At 41.2% G+C, this 18,074-nt stretch overlaps 1 protein-coding gene across 1 annotated transcript in view; it reads left to right on the top strand.

The window, feature by feature from the left end:
- TBCA (tubulin folding cofactor A) overlaps positions 1–18,074 on the top strand; it is a 34,790-nt gene that overhangs the window by 12,655 nt on the left and 4,061 nt on the right. The window contains exons 2-3 of the mRNA XM_084278610.1: positions 3,599–3,704; positions 16,932–17,018. Of these exons, the coding sequence (XP_084134736.1) occupies positions 3,599–3,704; positions 16,932–17,018 (193 nt within the window). The remainder of the gene's footprint in view (positions 1–3,598; positions 3,705–16,931; positions 17,019–18,074) is intronic.

Below are 18,074 nucleotides of genomic sequence, written 5' to 3'. Positions count from 1 at the left end.
ATGGCTTCTGAAATAGAGATTTAGATGCCTTTGAGAGAACTGGTCACAGGGATTGCGTTGTTCCTTTACACCATGTGCCTTACAATATATGGAACTTTTTGGTGATAAATGTTTCATATGGCTGAAATAAGGATAACAATAGGGTATCAGATGTGTACCAGGTGACAGACTGTTTGAAAACAAGAGGATATTTAAGGAACTACATGTTGTAGAATAAAGCCTTATTACACATATGCAAATACATATGTATATTACACAATTTATGTGTATACATGTGTAGTATATAACAATGATAAGAAATATTTACATTAATTCTTTCTGGATTCTTCCAGGGAAAAGTTAACATTACTATAGTTTATATTTCTCATGACAGTGTCGAATGTCTGCTGAAGTTGTGCCTGTAGTGGTTTTTATGGTTTCAGGTCTTCACACCTACAAATGACCTGTGTATTTGAAATGCAACAAATTCGGGTCTGGCTCTTTCTCGTAACTACTGAGGTGTTTGATCTGTTACTGTGTATGATTGCACCACATGTAAAGATTCTGGTTTAGTATATATTTTAATCTTTTGGAGAAGGAGGATGGGAAAAAAAAACAAGAAAGAAATAAAAAAACCAACCAACCAAACAAAAAAAAACCCAGGAGCTTTTTTTCTAGACAGACAAAGGATAAAGGAAGATGAGAGGAACAAACTTGAGTAGTTTTATATTTCAGAGTTCTGCTGAAATTTTTAAGACGTGACTAAGGGGGATAGTATTACTCCATTATGAAATTTCACTTTCCTTTTTCAAAGCAAGCTGCTATTTAATTTAGCATCTCCCCAAGCTACATATTCAGTAGAATGTCATCTTCATGACATCTAGAGGAAGTATCTAGTACAGGAAGTGTTTTCAAATCAAAACTTCTTAATAGCATTAAGCATTAACATCCCAGTCTTACGAATAATAAATTGTATGTTAAATTGGACAATTCTGATTTCTGAACAAAGTGCAGTGGAAAATTTGTCACAGAAAACAGTCTTTCAGGTTTCATGTGTCTTGTTTTTGGAAAACAGAATGTTTCTGGTTCTGCTTCTGAAATGTACAATTAGTGCAGAAATGGAAATAGGCAGATACATATGGCTGTAACTCATAAATATCCAGACATGAGAAAGTGGGGGGGAAATCAAGTTAAATTTAATTCTCAGCTAGGTCAGAATGCACAGAACCTTTCTGCTTGATAAAGGTAAGCAAATCTGAATAGCAGTCAGCTTGAAAAGGTAAGTGTGCGTGGAGGGAGGTGTGAATGTGAAAACATAATGTGGAAACATAAGTAAAGGCCAACATCGTGCCTTTTGTTTTAGACAAGGATCAAAGTAATTTATCTTGTGCTGAGTTTAGCAGAAGTTGCTGTTAGTTTCAATGGTATACACACTTCAGTAAGTGAATCAACATAAAAACTTCTTTTAATCATATCTCTCTCCCCCTGCTCCTCAAGGGGATTGCTGCTCTCATTTAAAAAAAAATAATCTGTCTTACAGGTTGATTAAAATTAACTTTTTTTGAACTTAAAAATAGCAAAGAAAACAATACTGTCTGGAATTAAATCAAGCAACCTTGATCAAACAATTAACTCATCCTCTATTAAATCAATATTTGCTGATGCTAATACTGAAGCTAGTTCCAGTAGTTGGAATTACAGCCACTGATTTTGTGTCTTTATTACTCGTAATTGGGCTGCTGTCTTTCCCCAGTACTGCTTCTCAAAGCTAGTACTTGGCTGTCTTGTAGAACAGGCCTGGGTGATTCCTGCACCATGTGCTGCTGTAGCTGCTTCGAAAGGCTGAAGGCCCTCTCTGGTGGTACGATTCCACGGGGGGTTGAATCCAGTTCAGGTGTCCCCACAGCCCAGGCTGGATCAGCTGTTGTGGAGCTACAGCAAAAGGGTGTTTCAGCAGAACAATTTTTGATGGTGTAAAAACTCTGCCAGAAGCTGGGAGAGTCCCTGCCATTGCAGCATCAGTGTATTCTCTTTGGAGTTTTTCTCAAGATGTTACTTGAGTTGTGCTTTTGAGGCAGCTTCAGCTCACAAAACACACTTGTCACCTCAGTACTGCTCTGCCCATCCTCAGCAGCAGTTCTAGTAGGGCACTTAACTGTGACAAATTAGGAATTAATTTGCTTTGATTTGCTAACGTGACCATGAAGCTCTCTACAAGACCTTTATTTATTCTTTTTTTCATTTGTATAATACATTATTTGCTTCTTGGATCTGATTACCTTCTTTTGGTCTTAAGTTCTCCTTATCTTACATAGACTGATGCAGTGCTTGTTCAGGGAGGATTTTCTTTGGCAGGCTCTCAGGTTTGCTGCACCATCTCAGTATTTGTTTTGGTCTTGAATTACCTGATCAGAAATGACTTAATCTTTCTTCAGATCCTGAAGGATGTTTTGGCATTTTATGATCCATCGTATAGCTAATGAACATATGTAACGAAGTGGGAGATGTGACAGCAATATTGCTGTAAAAACAGATAATAAAGTTTGATAATATGTGAAACTTGTAATTTTTGCAATGTAGAAACTACTATAGGGCATCAGACCAGACTACCTTAATATTCCCTTCTGACCTTCAAATTTTTTTATGTTACTCTTGAATCTATGTTTGTTAGCAAAAAGCATCCTGCTGCGAAGTATGGGTAGGTCCATTATTAGGATTAAAAGATGGATTATTTTCCTTTTGAAAGATAATAAATTGTCTAAATAATGGATCTGTTACTTCTGTCTGTAACCCCCAAACCAGCATCAATGTAAATGGAGAAAATACTCCAAGGAACATGAGACTATACTGTGTTGTTTGGAAATCTTCTTTATTTTGAACAAAAACTATTACAGGAAATAATAAATTTAATGGCATGAAATGTAATGAACAGGAAAGAAAACCAGATCATAGTTTGTGAACCCGAAAGTGCCGTTTCTTTCCATTTACGTGGGATGACTTTGACAGAAGTATTCAGAGGGGTGTCCATCATTATTCATCTGAAAATGCAGATACGGTGGAGTTCCAAAGCAGTGAGCGGGAAGGAGGAAGCGGCTGCATGGATGTTAACAGCCAATGTAGGTCACTCACGAAGCTGTCGGAACCTGGCAGATGTGGGCAGATGCTGACCTGAAAGTTGTTTATCTAAACGTGTTGTCTTTGCAGACGTCTTAATATTGTTTGGTTTGGCTACCTATGATGTGAGGACTGTTTTGAGATAAATAGCTGTCTTCCTTGTACTACTGTCTTTATTAGCAGTCACCCAGATCTACAAGGCAGCTTACCTGTTTCTGTTCTGTTTCTGTATTTGAAATGAAGTACCAATATATAGCTTCTTTATGGTATTCCAAGTGGATTAAGCCAAAAAGAATCTTTAAAAACAATTCTAATTTACATTATTCTTATAAGAATGATTACACATCACAGCTTAAATTGTTGTTTCCTGGATGCAGGTTTTTGCATTTGTTAAGAGTCTTTTTTTATATAACAGTGTACTGCCTTACAGGGCTTTTTGCTATCAGTGTTGTAACTATTTACTGTAATAGAACCAGATTAACACAATCACTTGGTTTAATTGCAGACTGGCAAAAGAAAAGGTTATGTATGAAAAAGAAGCAAAACAGCAGGAAGAAAAGATTGAAAAGATGAAAGCTGAAGCATGCGATGACTATGGAATTAAGAAGCAGGTAAAGTGTCCTAAAACTTGTTTTATAAAAGCCTTTTTGCTTTGTAAGCATAGTAATCTTTAAATAAAACAAAATTCTCCTGTACCTTTTTACAGACTCATTATGTAAATACTAGACTAAAATCCAGTCAGTTGTAAATGTCATAATAATCGTTTGTAAAAACTTCCTTTACTTTGGAACTGTTCAGCTAATAAGGAGATTGTATATGGATCGCTGTCACTCACTAACACTGTGTATGAGGCCGTCATGAAGTATTGAGGTGGATTGTGAAATGGTTGAAGGGAAAAAGTCAGAGTTGTGGTCAGTGGGACAGAGTCTAGCTGGAGGCCTATATCTAGTGGAACCCCTCAAGGGTCAGTACTGGGACCAGTACTACTCATCCATACCTATGGGTGATGAGGGGCTGGCAGAGGTCATTGCTAGGCCTTTTTCCATCATCTTTGGTAAGTTGTGGGAAACAGAGTTGCCTGCAGACTGGAGGAAAGCCGATGTCACTCCAGTCTTCCCAAAGGGCAAGAAGGAGGACCTGGGTAACAACAGGCAGGTCAGCTTCACCTCCAACCCTGGAAAGGTGATGGAACAACTTATCCTCCGTGCAGTCTCTCAGCATGTTAAGGACAAGGAGGGGTCATTAAGAGCAGTCAGCATGGCTTCACTGAGGGGAAGTAATGTTTGACCAACCTTATAGCCTTCTATGAAGACATAACCAGGTGGATAGATGAGGGTAGGGCAGTGGATGTGGTCTGCCTTGATTTCAGTAAAGCATTTGACATAGTCTCCCACAGCATCCTGGTGGCTAAACTGAGGAAGTGTGGTCTGGAAGGCTGGGTAGTGAGGTGGATTGAGAGCTGGTTGAAGGGAAGAAGCCAGAGAGTTGTGGTCAGTGGGACAGAGTTTAGCTGGAGGCCTGTATCTAATGGAGTGTCTCAGGGGTCAGTACTGGGACCAGTACTACTCATCAATGACCTGGCTGAGGGAATAGAGTGCACCATCAGCAGGTTTGCTGGCAGCACAAAACCAGGAGGCGTGTCTGACACACCAGAAAGCTGTGCTGCCATCCAGTGAGACCTGGGCAGGCTGGAGAATTGGGTGGGGAGGAAGGTAATGAAAAACAGCAGGGGCAAACGTAGGGCTTTGCATCTAGGGAAGAGCGTTTCCCCAAGCATTTCCCAGATGTTTTCTCTTAAGTCTTCACAGTAACTGATGCTGTAAACAAAATTTTTTTTCATTTATTTCAGTAGTGTGGTGGCTTTGTGTTACGAAATCCACTGTTCTTCCATTGTCATTTTTAAGCAATTAAAGAATAGGTTAAACAAAACTCAAATGTAAAAAAAAAAAGTAAAACAAGATAGAGAAAGCCTTTTTAGTGTGCAAATTTAACATTTTTAGCAAGTTCGGATTTCAGTTCTTATGTGTACATCCTGCCTTGTTTTCATTTCACCATGGGGATGAAATACAAATAAAGACTTCGTGTACGAATAGAAGAACTGTGTTTATAGAGCTGAACTGAGCTGACTGCCTCACCACTGCCTGAGACTCTAAGGTTCTAAAAAACAGTAGTCTTTCTGATGATCTGCTGGTGCTAACAAGAACTAATGAATGCAATTCCCGTTTTTAGTGTCCCACATTCATCAGGTTATTTGATTGCACCATGGTATTTCCACAGTGACCTGCAGGATATCAGCAAAGTCAGACACGGTGGAGGCTGTGAACTTCTGCTGTGAAACAAAATGTTAGGCACTGCTCAGTGTTACTCTCAAGAGACAAATGACAAAAGCCTTCACAGAGAACAGTCGTGATTAGTACAGAAATTGCTTGATCCACTTTGCAAGCAATCATGTTCTCCAATGACATCTTTGCTTCTTGTCCTTTTGTACAATCACAGAATCGTAGGGATTGGAAGGGACCTTAAGATCATCAGGTCCAACCCCCCTGCCAAAGCAGCTCCCTAGCTCATATTGCACAGATGGGCGTCCAGACGGGTCTTGAATATCTCCAGAGATGGAGACTCCACCACCTCCCTGGGCAGCCTGTCCCAGGGCTCTGTCACCCTCACTGGGAAAAAGTTCTTCTGCATGTTGGTGCGGAACTTCTGTGCTCCAACTTGCAGCCATTGCCCCTTGTCCTGTCTTCACAGACCACTGAAAAGGGGCTGGACATTTCCCCCTGCATCCCATACTTAAGATATTTATAGACATTAATAAGGGCCCTTATTAGTCTTCTCAAGACTGAACAGTCCCAGCTCACTCAGCCTTTCCTCATAGGGGAGATGCTCCAGGCCCTTAGTCATCTTTGTAGCCCTTCTCTGGACTCTCTCCAGGAGATCCCTGTGTTTTTCATACCAGGGAGCCCAGAACTGGACACAATACTCCAGGTGGGGCCTGACCAGGGCAGAGTAGATCACCTCCTTTGACCTGCTGGCCACACTCCTCCTGATGCACCCCAGGATCCCATTGGCTCTCTTGGCTCCCAGGCACACTGCTGGCTCATGACCAACCTGTCATCAACCAGGACCCCCATGTCCTTCTCCACAGAGCTCTTCTCCAGCAGGTCATCCCCCAGCCTGTACTGATACAAACGGTTATTCCTTCCCAGGTGCAAGACTCTACACTTGCTTTTGGTGAATCTCATCTGGTTTCTCCCTGCCCAGCTCTCCAGCCTGTCCAGGTCTCTCTGGATGGCAGTGCAGTGTTCCTGCGTTTCAGCCACTCCTCCCAGCTTTGTACCATCAGGTACTTGCTGAGGGTGGATGCTATTCCCTCATCAAGGTCGTCAGTGAAGATATTAAACAGGACTGGACCCGACACTGAGCCCTGGGGAACACCATTAGTTACAGGTCTCCAGTCAGATTCTGCTCCACTGATCACCACCCTCTGAGCTCTGTCTGACAGCCAGTTCTCAACCCACCCCACTGTCCACTCATCTATCCCATGCTTTCTCAGTTTTGCTATCAGGATGTCATGGGAGACAGTATCAAAAGCTTTGATAAAGTCAAGGTAGATGACATCCACTGCTCTCCCTCCCATCTACCCAGCTGGTGATGAGATCATAGAAGACTCTGAGATTGGCCGGGTATGATCTCCCCTTGGTGAATCCATGCTGACTACTCCTCATGACCTTTTTCTCTTCCAATTGCTTGGAGATGGCATCCAGAACAAGCTGTTCCATCACCTTTCCAGGGACAGAAGTGAGGCTGACTGGCCTATAGTTGCTGGGGTCCTCCTTCTTGCCCTTTTTAAAGACCGGAGTGACATTGGCTATCCTCCAGTCTTCAGGCACTGCTCCTGTTCTCCAAGACCTGTTGAAGATGATGTAGAGCGGCTCAGCAATCACTTCTGCCAGCTCCCTCCGCACATGTGGATGCATCCCATCCGGGCCCATGGATTTATGTGCATTAGTCCCTTTGAGACACACTCAAGTGCATTTTTAGTGTACTTTGCATACTGGAAGTTGTTAATCTTTTAGATGATGAAGAATTTGGAGGCTCAGTAGGAATGCATGTGCTTTCACAGGATAAATCTGCTGCTCTAAAGAAAACTACCAAATACCAGAAGATTTTGCCCAAAACCATATTTTGGATAGAGTTAATACTTTGAGAAATTCTTTAGGAAAAATACCTGTAGTATCATAGTTTAAGAATTGCTTTTACTTAATTCCTACCTGTGGAAGTATTTATTTTAAAATGTTGGTAGTCTTTGTCCGTAATGAAAACTAACATTTTGGTGATCTGAATGTATTCAATCACTTGAGACTAGAAGATTAATTTTAACTGTTACTTAGGTGAGGCATCAGCTAAATCCAGTATATATCTACAAGTCCAGAGTTGAGGGAGGGATGCTAAAAAACACTACTTACCTTGTAGTGTACTACTGATCTCATGTAGCTTTCCCATTAGAACTCAGCATTAGATTTGTTTCAGCAGTACGGAAATGCGTCTGGAAAATGAATGCTGCCATTCTGACAGCGTACGTGGATTTCAGGGTGTGTCTGGTCTGTAAGGAGGGGGAAGCCCCTTTGTAGGCAGTAGTTAGAATGTGACTTGGTGTTTTTCTCCGAACTGCACGTACCATGGGGCAGCTTGTGGTTCCAGTGAACTCAAGCAATCTGGTTGGGGCAGTGACCAACTGATGTAGGTAGTAGTTTTTGGAGATAAGCCTTCATCTGCACTGTCCAGGGAGACTTAACTGATGCCAGGCAGACTGAGCTGCAGAGAAACTGTCGTGGTTTCACCCCAGCTGAGAGCCCAGATCCATGCAGTTCCTTGCTCTTTAAAGGAAAAGAGGAGGGGGAGAAGGGGGGAAGGAGGGGGATGTGAGGCAAGGGAAGGGAAAAGGAAGGGGAAAATAACAACCTGAAACCAAAAACCCGTGGGTTGGGGTAAGGATAGTTTACTAGAATAGCAGAAAGATAAAATATAACAATGCTACACGACTTTAGAGCAAAAACTATATGGAACTGTTGATACACAATGCAGTTTCTCACCGAACCCACAACTCAGCCCGTGCCACCCAGAGCCGTCCCGGAACCCGACCGTCCCCAAAATCCGCACGTCCTGGAGCTGCCCCTGCTCCTCCTCCCACCAGCCCCCCTTTATACTGAGCATGACATAATTGGCATGGAATGCCCACTTTGTCCTGTTTGGGTCACCTGTCCTGGCTTTGCCCCTCCTTTCTCATTAATAGAGACATATGAAGAGCTGAGAAAGTCCTTGACTGCTTGACCACAGCTAAAAACATCAGGGTGTTATCAGCACTGCTTTCATTTTAACTCTCAAACACAGCATTCCATCCGCTGCTACAAAAGAAGTTAACTCCATCCTGACCAAAGCCAGGACAGAAACTAAAAGGACAGTTTGCTCAGTGTTGGTATAATCTCACCAAGACTGCAATTTGAAGACCCCAGTGTAGGGTGTGAGGTCACGTTCTCCAATGACATCTTTGCTTCTTGTCCTTCTAGTGCACTTTGCAGGGACTGTACCCCAGGGCAGTTCCTCTCCTCCCATATGGAGTCCCAGACACGTATCCTTTCTCGCTCTCTTGGTGACTCATGATAGTTTCCTTCCCCCCGCCATCTGCCCCCACATTTTCATGGGCAACAGTGAGACTGCGGATTGTGGAATTTGGACAACAGCACTTGCTGTACATCAGTGAGTTCACTAATGAGCAAAACAGGCCATTGCATATGTATAATATGTTAATCAGCACAAATTTTATTAACCACCCCTGCAGTTTTTTCCTTTGAGCTTCGCCCTGAGCAGGGCTCTGCTGCATCAGGTCCCCATTTTGATGTGCACTGGGTTCCCCAGGGCTCCCACTGCAGTAATGCTAGTCTTCTACAGAGGCAGAGCTTTCACTTGCTGAGCATCAGGCCTCATTCCTGTGGGATCTGCACCTGCCTCTCACCTGTATCCCCCTGTATGTTACCATTGTCCCGAGTGCAGGTTGTATTTGCACTACGTGCTGTGTCTCAACTCACGTACTTCAGCTGAATCCAAGCTGGGTGAGAACTGCTTATGGTACGTTGTGTATCACGAGGAAAGAATCTCACTATAGGGCAAGGAAGCCCTTCCTTTCCATGGGTCCCAGCTTATTTTCCATATATATATATATAAAAATATTTAATGCCTTTGCTATCATTGTGGTTTTGCCCACAAAAGGCAGATGAGAAGTTTAGAATTCTAGGACAAACTTAGAACAATTTATCTGAGCCAAATTGGCAGAAAAGAAAACATAATAAATGAGCAGTATTTGGGGAAAAAAAGGCTATGACAAAAACTTTCATACCTTTTTATGTCTCAAAAACCACTCTACCTTCAACCATGAGATTCGTAGGAAGAAGCAGTATTATATAAGTTCAATAAAAAAACTGAATTGAAAACAAACCTACTGAAAACTGAACTACTTTATACAAAAATTACAAAGTTAGTACAATTTAGGAAAAAAATATTAACAGGGTTTGGATGTACTACACCAGGTGTAAATTCTGCTTATCTTATCTGTAGAGGGTCATGAAGAACCCTGACTGGTAGTCGCAAGTAGTGCAGTTGTACCACTGTGGGGTTTTTTCACAATGAAGCCTTAGTTGTAGTAGTTCTCAATATGTGATGTCTTTATACAGAGCTTCGTAATACTTAGTCTGTAATAGAAACTTTTTGTGAGTGCAGAGTAGCGGTAACAATCAGTAGTTTTCTATGTTTCTGTGGTTGTTGATGTGTCCTGTTCATACATAAACACCCTTTTTCACTCAATGCTTTTACCTTGAGGCTCGTCGGTGTGGGAAAAGCCTGAAGCCTCTGTTCCTTGTTTTCTTTCAGTGAGTTCATACTCTGGAGTTTTTGTTAACTGTCAGTATTTTTACTGATAAATGATAATTTTTCATTTTTTAAACATAGTTATCCTACAGTTCTAAATTACCTATCATGTAATGTCATTTCCAGATGGACTTAATAACCCAGTGGACTTAAAAGTCCAGTGGACTTAACACAGGATTTAGTACCTGCATGCCAAAGAATACATGAAATACATCTTGCTAATAGACAGGTTTTTTACAAGTGTTAGTGAAAATGGCAGTATTTCTCTTGCTTTGTTGAGTGGGAATAAGAGTGTCTCCCGAAACAGCTAAAAAGAAACAATGCATATTGTTTTCAAAAATTATTGTGGAAGATGAGACTTTGCTGCTAATCTTGTTGCTGTTGGAGTTCTTGTTGAAATGTTCTGTAACACTTTCATTTTTATACGTCTGTTTAGCATCAAAGAAATACTCCTGGTGGCTCACTTGGCTTTTTACTTTTTTAGTTCTTCCCATCCCCCCCACCTAACTGGTTCAAACAAAATTTCATTATTCTCAGCAATCGTGTAGAGTAAAATTAGGTGAAACAGTTTTGTTTCAGTCTGGTAATTTTTGTATGGGGGGGATGTTGCTTTTTGTTGGTTGTGGGTTGTTTTTTCAAATAATAGATGGCCTGTGCTTAATAATCTGAACCTTAGCTCTAGGTGCTTGTGTAAAAGAGGCAGTGGAAGCGCTACTGGATTTTTTTATTAGGAAAAACTTCTTCACAGAGAGGGTTAGGCATTTGGACAGGCTGCCAAGGGCAGTGGCAGAGTCTCCATCCCTGGAGGTATTTAAAATGATGGTTAGATGTGGTGCTGAGGGACACAAGTTAGTAGCAGATGGCACATTAGGGTAATGGTTGGACATGATGATCTAAAGGATCCCTTCCAACCAAGAAAATTCTCTGATTCTATGCTGAAGGCTCTAATGCTCTCCCTGATGTTTTTGGGCAGCATCTTTAACAAGCACTGTTTGTTTCTTTAAAAAGTAGCAACTTCTGTACTAAAACCAGAATAATATGATACAACTGGTATTAAAATGCTTTCAAACTTTGTCTTTATTGCCTGACATGCTTCCTGAAAGGCACCCACGGATCATTACTGTGCTCTTCCTTTTTCCTTTGTTTTCCAAAGGCTGGTTTCACCTAGGCGTGTGTAAATACCTTTTTGATTCCAGACTTGATGCTAAAGGTGAAAGGCGATTGTGCAGTACTTGGAATCAAGTTAGTGTGGTGGCATTCCTATCATAGCAAAGACCTGCCGCTGAGATGGGACATAGTTCACTTCATCTTCAGTTGGGCTCACTGCTCTGCTCTAGAGGGAGGAAAAAAAGTCTGAACTTGAATTTTCTGCCTTCTGTCTACGTAGGGAACTTCCCATGTCTCTTCTGCATCTGCGTTTAGTACAATTATTTCCCCAGGTATTTCACCTCCACAAAACATGGGGAATTATTCCAAAACCTTCAAGTTTAATCTAAAATATCTCCTAACCAGCCTTACTACTTTTAGTAAAGCATGCCAACAATATGCATGCATTCAGGTTCTATATCTTCACAATCAAAACCACTGCAACCTTTCAGTTTCCCCCTCAAACTTTCCTATGAGGAGTTGGGAGGTAACAGAAAGAAAATTTGGCTATTTGTTCTAACAAGGTAGAGTCATCCTTGCTGGGAAAGCAAGTCTGTCTTTTGTCAGTGTTTTCTTTACAGCGCTCCCAAAGAAACCTCTTAATTCAGAAGTTTATCACCAGTGCCTCGCTCAGAGGGTGAGGTTTTTATTTGCATTGACACTGATCTGCTCAGGCAGCATTTTGAGTTGCTGGAAGGTGATGTGATTAAATGACACATTTCTGTAATGGGAACTCCCTTAAGATGACATTAAAGGAGCAACATCTGTCATTTATGATGCATCATATATAATTCAAAACTTTGTCAGTGCAGGACATGGAGTTTTGCTTGTGGTCTCTGAAAAGTAACTCCATGTTTTAGCTTCAAACCAGGCAGTGTTCTCTCTCCATGCCTGCTGCTGGCAATGAAGAAAACCTGAGAGCTGGACCTGAGTGGAAAACAGCCAGTGTCAAACTGTTTTCCAAAAAGAGCAAAGGAACCTCTCTGCCTTTTCTGTCCTAGAGTGATCTGCTTCAGAAGAAACAGAATTGGCCCTCACATTAGAGGAGCTGTGGAGAATGCTTATGGGAGATACTGAGGCCTTAAATCTTGAGGGTTTTCTCTTCCTCCAACTTTGTTGCTATAGCTGGTGTGTGGTTTATGGTTGATAGATGGCCATTTCTGTGCCTGAAACGCTGCATTTGACAACTCGCCTACAAGAGACTGCAGTGTGCTCTGGTATCCTCTATTTGTGGGTGGCTGAAGCTTTTCCTGGGCCTACGTGACAATAAGACAGATCGCTTCAAAGGAAGTAAAACTAAGAAAACTTGGCTTCTTACAGTTTCTATGTGCATTCTTTTTTCCCCCTCTGTATTTACCATAATGCCATCTCACTTCTGAGTTCCTACCTTCCAGCACCCTCCCGTGTTACCTATGCCGTCCTACTCCCTATATTCCTGTGCCACCATCCTGGCTGTTGCAGTTTTGTGAGGCTGTGCTGCTGAGACGGTTTCTTTAAGCAGCAGTCCCTGCCCCCCTGTACTGTGAGCGGGGGGAAGAAGGCAGAAAGATCATGGGTAAAGGGAAGTCTGCTTAGAATGGAGGGGTGGGGGGAAGGTGCTACTGGGAACCCCATTTTCCCCAGTCCCTGCCCACCCTGTACTGCGAACGGGGGGGAAGAAAGGAGCAAAATCCTGGCTAAAGTCTGCTAAGAAGGGCGTGGTGGGGGGAAAGCGTTTTAAGATCTGGTTGCGTTTAAGATCTGCTCGCGCTCCCAACCCCAGTTTCCATTGTTCTTTGTAGTGTAATAAATTAGGTAGTTTCTCTCTTCTTCACTTTGTATTGAGTCTGTTTTGCCCACGTCGTTGATGACAGAATGATCTCTCCCTGTCTTTATTTTGTCTCCTGAGCCTCTTAATATATATTTTCTCCCCTGTCCAACTAAGAAGGGGAGTAATAGACTGATTTTGGTGGGCGTCTGGCCTCCAGCCAGGGCTAAACCACTACAGTGGCCCAGCACATTGTGCCTTTATATCTCCTGAGAACCAAAGGGTCAAGAAGAAAGGCTGTGTTGTGGATGTACATCACAGATCTGTTGATTAGCCAACCAGTAGCTTTAGCATGACTTTACTTCGTTCTACAGCCTCTTTCTTAGTAGGATTAGTAATTTTGGTACCTTTGGTGTTCGTGATACTTGGACATAGCAGGTTTTTTTTCTTTGGATCCCTGTCCTTCCATCAGATATGGCTGTAATTTGTGAATAGATTCTAAGTGTTTTACAGACTTTCTGATAAACTCCATTTCAAGCCAGTAGCACTGAATTATATGTCTTTTTCCCTCCCTGCCATTTTCGAGTAGACCCATTATGCCACGATTGGTTGTGCAGCAGTGTAAGGGCAAGTGAATATGAGCCAGTATTCAAAAGCACAGATACATATATTAGCATGTGTGTGTGTGTATAACTGGTATGTTTAAGACTCATTCATGTTTATCATGTTTTGTAGCCTGTCTCTTCTGTTGAGAACACCTCTCCTGTCAAACTAAGTAATACTGTCCGCTATACCCTATGACCCAGAAGTTTATTAGGCTGTTCTAAGATTAAGGAAAGACAGGGTGGTGTATGGAGGTTTTCTTCTTGTTGTTTTCAAATTATTTGTGGATCCGAGTATCTCTAAATCTCTTGGTTAGATGTGGGTCACCTGGGAGAGAAAAAAAAAAGAAAACCACAACAAAAAAGCCACAAAAAACCCCTCTGCTTCTGTCTTTTTGAAGCTGATAGAACTGTTGTCCTCCTTATACATGTCAGGCTGAGCATGGTCATTTCCTGTTGCAGAAAACTCGGTGTTGACACTCATAAACAGCAATATTTACTTGTTTTCTTAAATTATTTTTTTGTGTGTGCAAGCGCTCAGGTGATCCAAAAATTAGAGAATCTGTCTCATGTAAGCAGCTCTGGTCTGCCCGAAGTTGAAAGAGTAGCTTTGCACTTTCATTGTGGGATGTGTTATAAAACCAAAGTTGCTTATGTTTAAAAGCCTTGGGCATTACCTCCTCAGCTGTTTCTCACAGTCACGTTTTGTCTTTGTGCTTATTTTGAGTGTGTAAAGTAATTGTCTGATTTTAGTTATGGTGCCCTTCCACTTAAGCAACAGTTAGATGGATCTTTGTGTTTGCATCTGTTCTGCTTTATGTGTCACTGCAATCTGGTATTTGTGGAAAACAGATTTAGGGCTACTTGATAGTGCATTATACACACCAGCTCTTTGACATGTGATCCAATTTACCAAGAAATCCACATCACATTTAGGAAATAGGCTATATGCACCCCAACAGTTATAGAGCACAGCCACAATGGGGAAACTGCTTTCTTCTGGAAGATGCCAGGCACCTCTTCCCTTAATAGAAATCCCTTCAGTCCTGAAAGACAACGGAGTAGCAGCATGGTGGGTTGAGGGGATTTGCTGAGCTGGCTTTTTCAGTGCACTTAAAGGAAACGGGGACCTTGTCCTCACTGCAGCCACCGTAGCACTTTTGGTCCTATGTGCACGTACTGACAACAACTGCAATTTGTTTCTCCATGTACATACTTCTGTGTTTTACTGCTTTTCTTCTCTTAAAACTGCACTTAGATGTACTTCAATTATTTCAGGTTTGGGTTTTTTATACTTCTCTTTGGCGTTGTAATCCACAGAAATCTTGCAGATATTTATGGATCTTTATGACATTAGAGTAGTTTCATGTAAGAACTTCCTCTGTGACCTGATTATTATTTCAGCTCCTTGGAGTTAAGTCAGAGTAGAAGTTTGATTAAATTTAGAGAGTAAACACTTTAAAAATTCCAAACCTAAAGCGTATCTAATTATTTGAGCTGTAGGTTTTGCTTTATTACGTACATCTGTAGCAGTAAATGGTCTCTCTGGGATTATCAGCTTTAATTGAAAAAATGTGGTTTATGCTGAAGTTATCAAAGTTTGCATAGGTAGTTGGTAATCAACTAATAATACTGGTTCCACAAAATCCCTTTTCCACTCTCCAACTGTTCGCACCTACTGAATATTGTTCCAGGGTTTATGATCCTTATTGCAAAACTGCAGGCAAGTTACATAAAACTCAGGTACCTTTTTCAGATCTGCTTTCAACAAAGCCCTTGAGGTAGTTCTGCTAATTTCCTTAGAGCAGCAGCCAGGGCTACAGGTGTAGTGACGTTCCCAGATTTACATGCCATTCAATAAGTGATCCAGGAAGGCATTTCACAGAAGTTAGTACTTTCTGTATCATCTACCAGTTTACAGTACATGACCACTTAGCAGTGGTGGCCCAAGTCGGCCTTACTAGATACCCTCATTCCTGTGGGTATACTTTGTAGAACAGATTTCTACTACATAAATCAAAAGGCATCACCTCCTGCAGTTTACGGCACACCTCGTTCTAGGGAAGTTATAAACCTTTATTTATTAATGCACTGCTGAAAGTGTAATATGCAGCGTTCCTAGTGCTGTATTTTTAACACAGTCCAATGGAAAGCTTCAGGCAAAAATAGTAATACCAATGAGAGCTAGAACTTGGGGGTGCTTAACTTTTTTAAAAACATTTGCCACCCATCTTTGCTTCATTAAGGTAGACAAATTTTGCCCTATATTGTCTGAAATTTAGAAATTACATTTTTAAACCCTTTTTCTCAAAAATACTTAAATTAAGAACTTAAAACATGTCACTTAAAAACATGGTGATAATGTATTTCTACATAAGGTGCTTCTGTTTGCACAAATACATTTTTAGCCATGGCTTACCTTCCCCTTCACAATGACCCTTTGATACAGCAGCATTAATACTGAAAGGGGAATACAACGTGGGAATGACAGAATGAAGCCGTTTACAGGGATCACCTTTGTTGCAGGTTATCCTGAATGCAGAAGAAATTTTGTGGTTTAATATTTAGCAGATTTTCATTTCTGAACAGATTTAACACTACTGAACAACTCTGCACACCTTTTCTTCTCAGTGGCTGGATTTCAGATCCAGAAGCGTTCCATGAAATAAATGTTCCTTGTTTAAATCTGAATTTGTTTTCTGTAGGAGGAGGCAAGATGTTCAGATTCAGTGGGGTGCCAGTTTAGTAATTTTGTTCAAAGTGCATGGTGAGAATAATCTTTCTCCTAAAATGAAGCACAAGGATAAGTAATAACTTTTTATGCATGATAAGCATCAAAAATATGAGCCTGCTGGTCTTTGCTTTTCATTTTTCTTTACCTTTGTCTTTCAGTCAGAGCCTCCTGCAGTGTGCACACAATGTGATCAATAACTCAATAACTTTTTTCATGCAGTAATTATCTCTGTGTGGTATTATCTGAACACTGCTTTTCTTTATTACCCAAAAGATGCAGGAGATATTTATATAACCAGCTGATCCCATTTTGGATGAAGCTGCTTCACGACAGCAGGAGAAAGTTTGGTTTAAATAGCCTTTTTAACAAATACTGTATGGAAAGCTTACCAGGCAGTACTTTTTTCTAAGGGAAAAATTATTCTAAATACTCTTTTGCACTTAATACTTTATATTTAATTAAGCACTAAGTAAATGGAAGTGTCCTGTAAATTAACAGTGTCTTAAGCAATTATGCTGAGTTTATTTTAATAAAAAAGCATATCCAGAAAATAGGTACAACTGTTGTTAACGTTCATAGATGATGACTAGACTAGAATTTTTCAGAGTAAAGACTTACTTTAAAAAAAACCAAAACAACGTCCCTACCTGGAATACATTTTCATTTCACTTGTTTCTGATTTTCACAGATCGAGGTCCTGCAGGAGTCACGAATGATGATTCCAGACTGCCAACGCAGACTAGAAGTTGCATATGCAGATCTCACTCAACTACTAGTAAGTACAGCACAATAACCCACTGATGGAGAAATGCTACTGTTCCTTGATGAACTTGAGTAAATGTGCTTGTCTGCAGTGCAACTGCAGCACTATAGAACAAGACTGAAGTTTCTGTAGGTCCAGGAACGAGCTCGCTGTAGCAGTATTTCACTTTAGGTAACTGTCTTTGCAGACTTGGTCTTCAGCCTATGAAAACTGTAGAATATAAGAAGCTATATATGGAACATACACTCAGGTTACACTTGAATTCTGAGCTCCTAGAATGGACTCAGTTCCCATGTTAGGTACACAATCAGAAAAAATAGTTCTTACTGTGGTTTCCTAGATATCGTAGATACACATCATATGCTTGTAGTGAACCAAAATACTTTGCTTACTACTTACATTATACTATGGGTAAGAAACAAGACAGTCCTTGCTGAGTGGTGCTTTACGTTTTATTAGTGAGGTGAGATCTAGTGCCACGTTTTTATGATTATAATTATTTATATTATGTAAAAAAATATATTGTACAAACATTGACAGGAAGTAAGCTAAGTTTGGAGCTCATCGTGCAGCCTTCTCATCAAGACTTAATCTACACATGTAAAATCTAATGTGAGGCTAAGAATACATTCCCTAAATTAAGCCCCAGACACATCAATGGCTAAAATGCAAATGTCTTCTCAAAGGAAAACTCAGAGTGTCTTCTCCCTGATGGGCCTTGCATCTAGGGAAGAGCAACCACATGTACCAGTATTGGTTGGGGGTGGATGTGTTGGAGAGCAGTCTAGAGGAAAGGGACCTGGGAGTCCTGGCAGACAGCAGGATGTCCATGAGCCAGCAGTGTGCCCTCATGGCCAAGAGGCCAATGGCATCCTGGGATGTATTAGAAGGGATGTGGTTAGTAGGTCAAGAGAGGTTCTCCTCCCCCTCTGCTCTGCCCTGGTGAGACCATACCTGGAACATTGTATCCAGTTCAGGGCCCCTCAGTTCAAGAATGACAGGGAACTACTTTAAAGAGTCCAGCACAGGGTCACCAAGATGATTAAGGGAGTGGAACTTGTTCCTTGT

The sequence above is a fragment of the Gallinula chloropus genome (assembly GCF_964237585.1).
Source record: "Gallinula chloropus genome assembly, chromosome: Z".
Taxonomy (NCBI): domain Eukaryota; kingdom Metazoa; phylum Chordata; class Aves; order Gruiformes; family Rallidae; genus Gallinula; species Gallinula chloropus.
The sequence above is the reverse complement of the archived record's forward strand: the minus strand, read 5'-3'. Positions and strand labels throughout refer to the sequence as shown.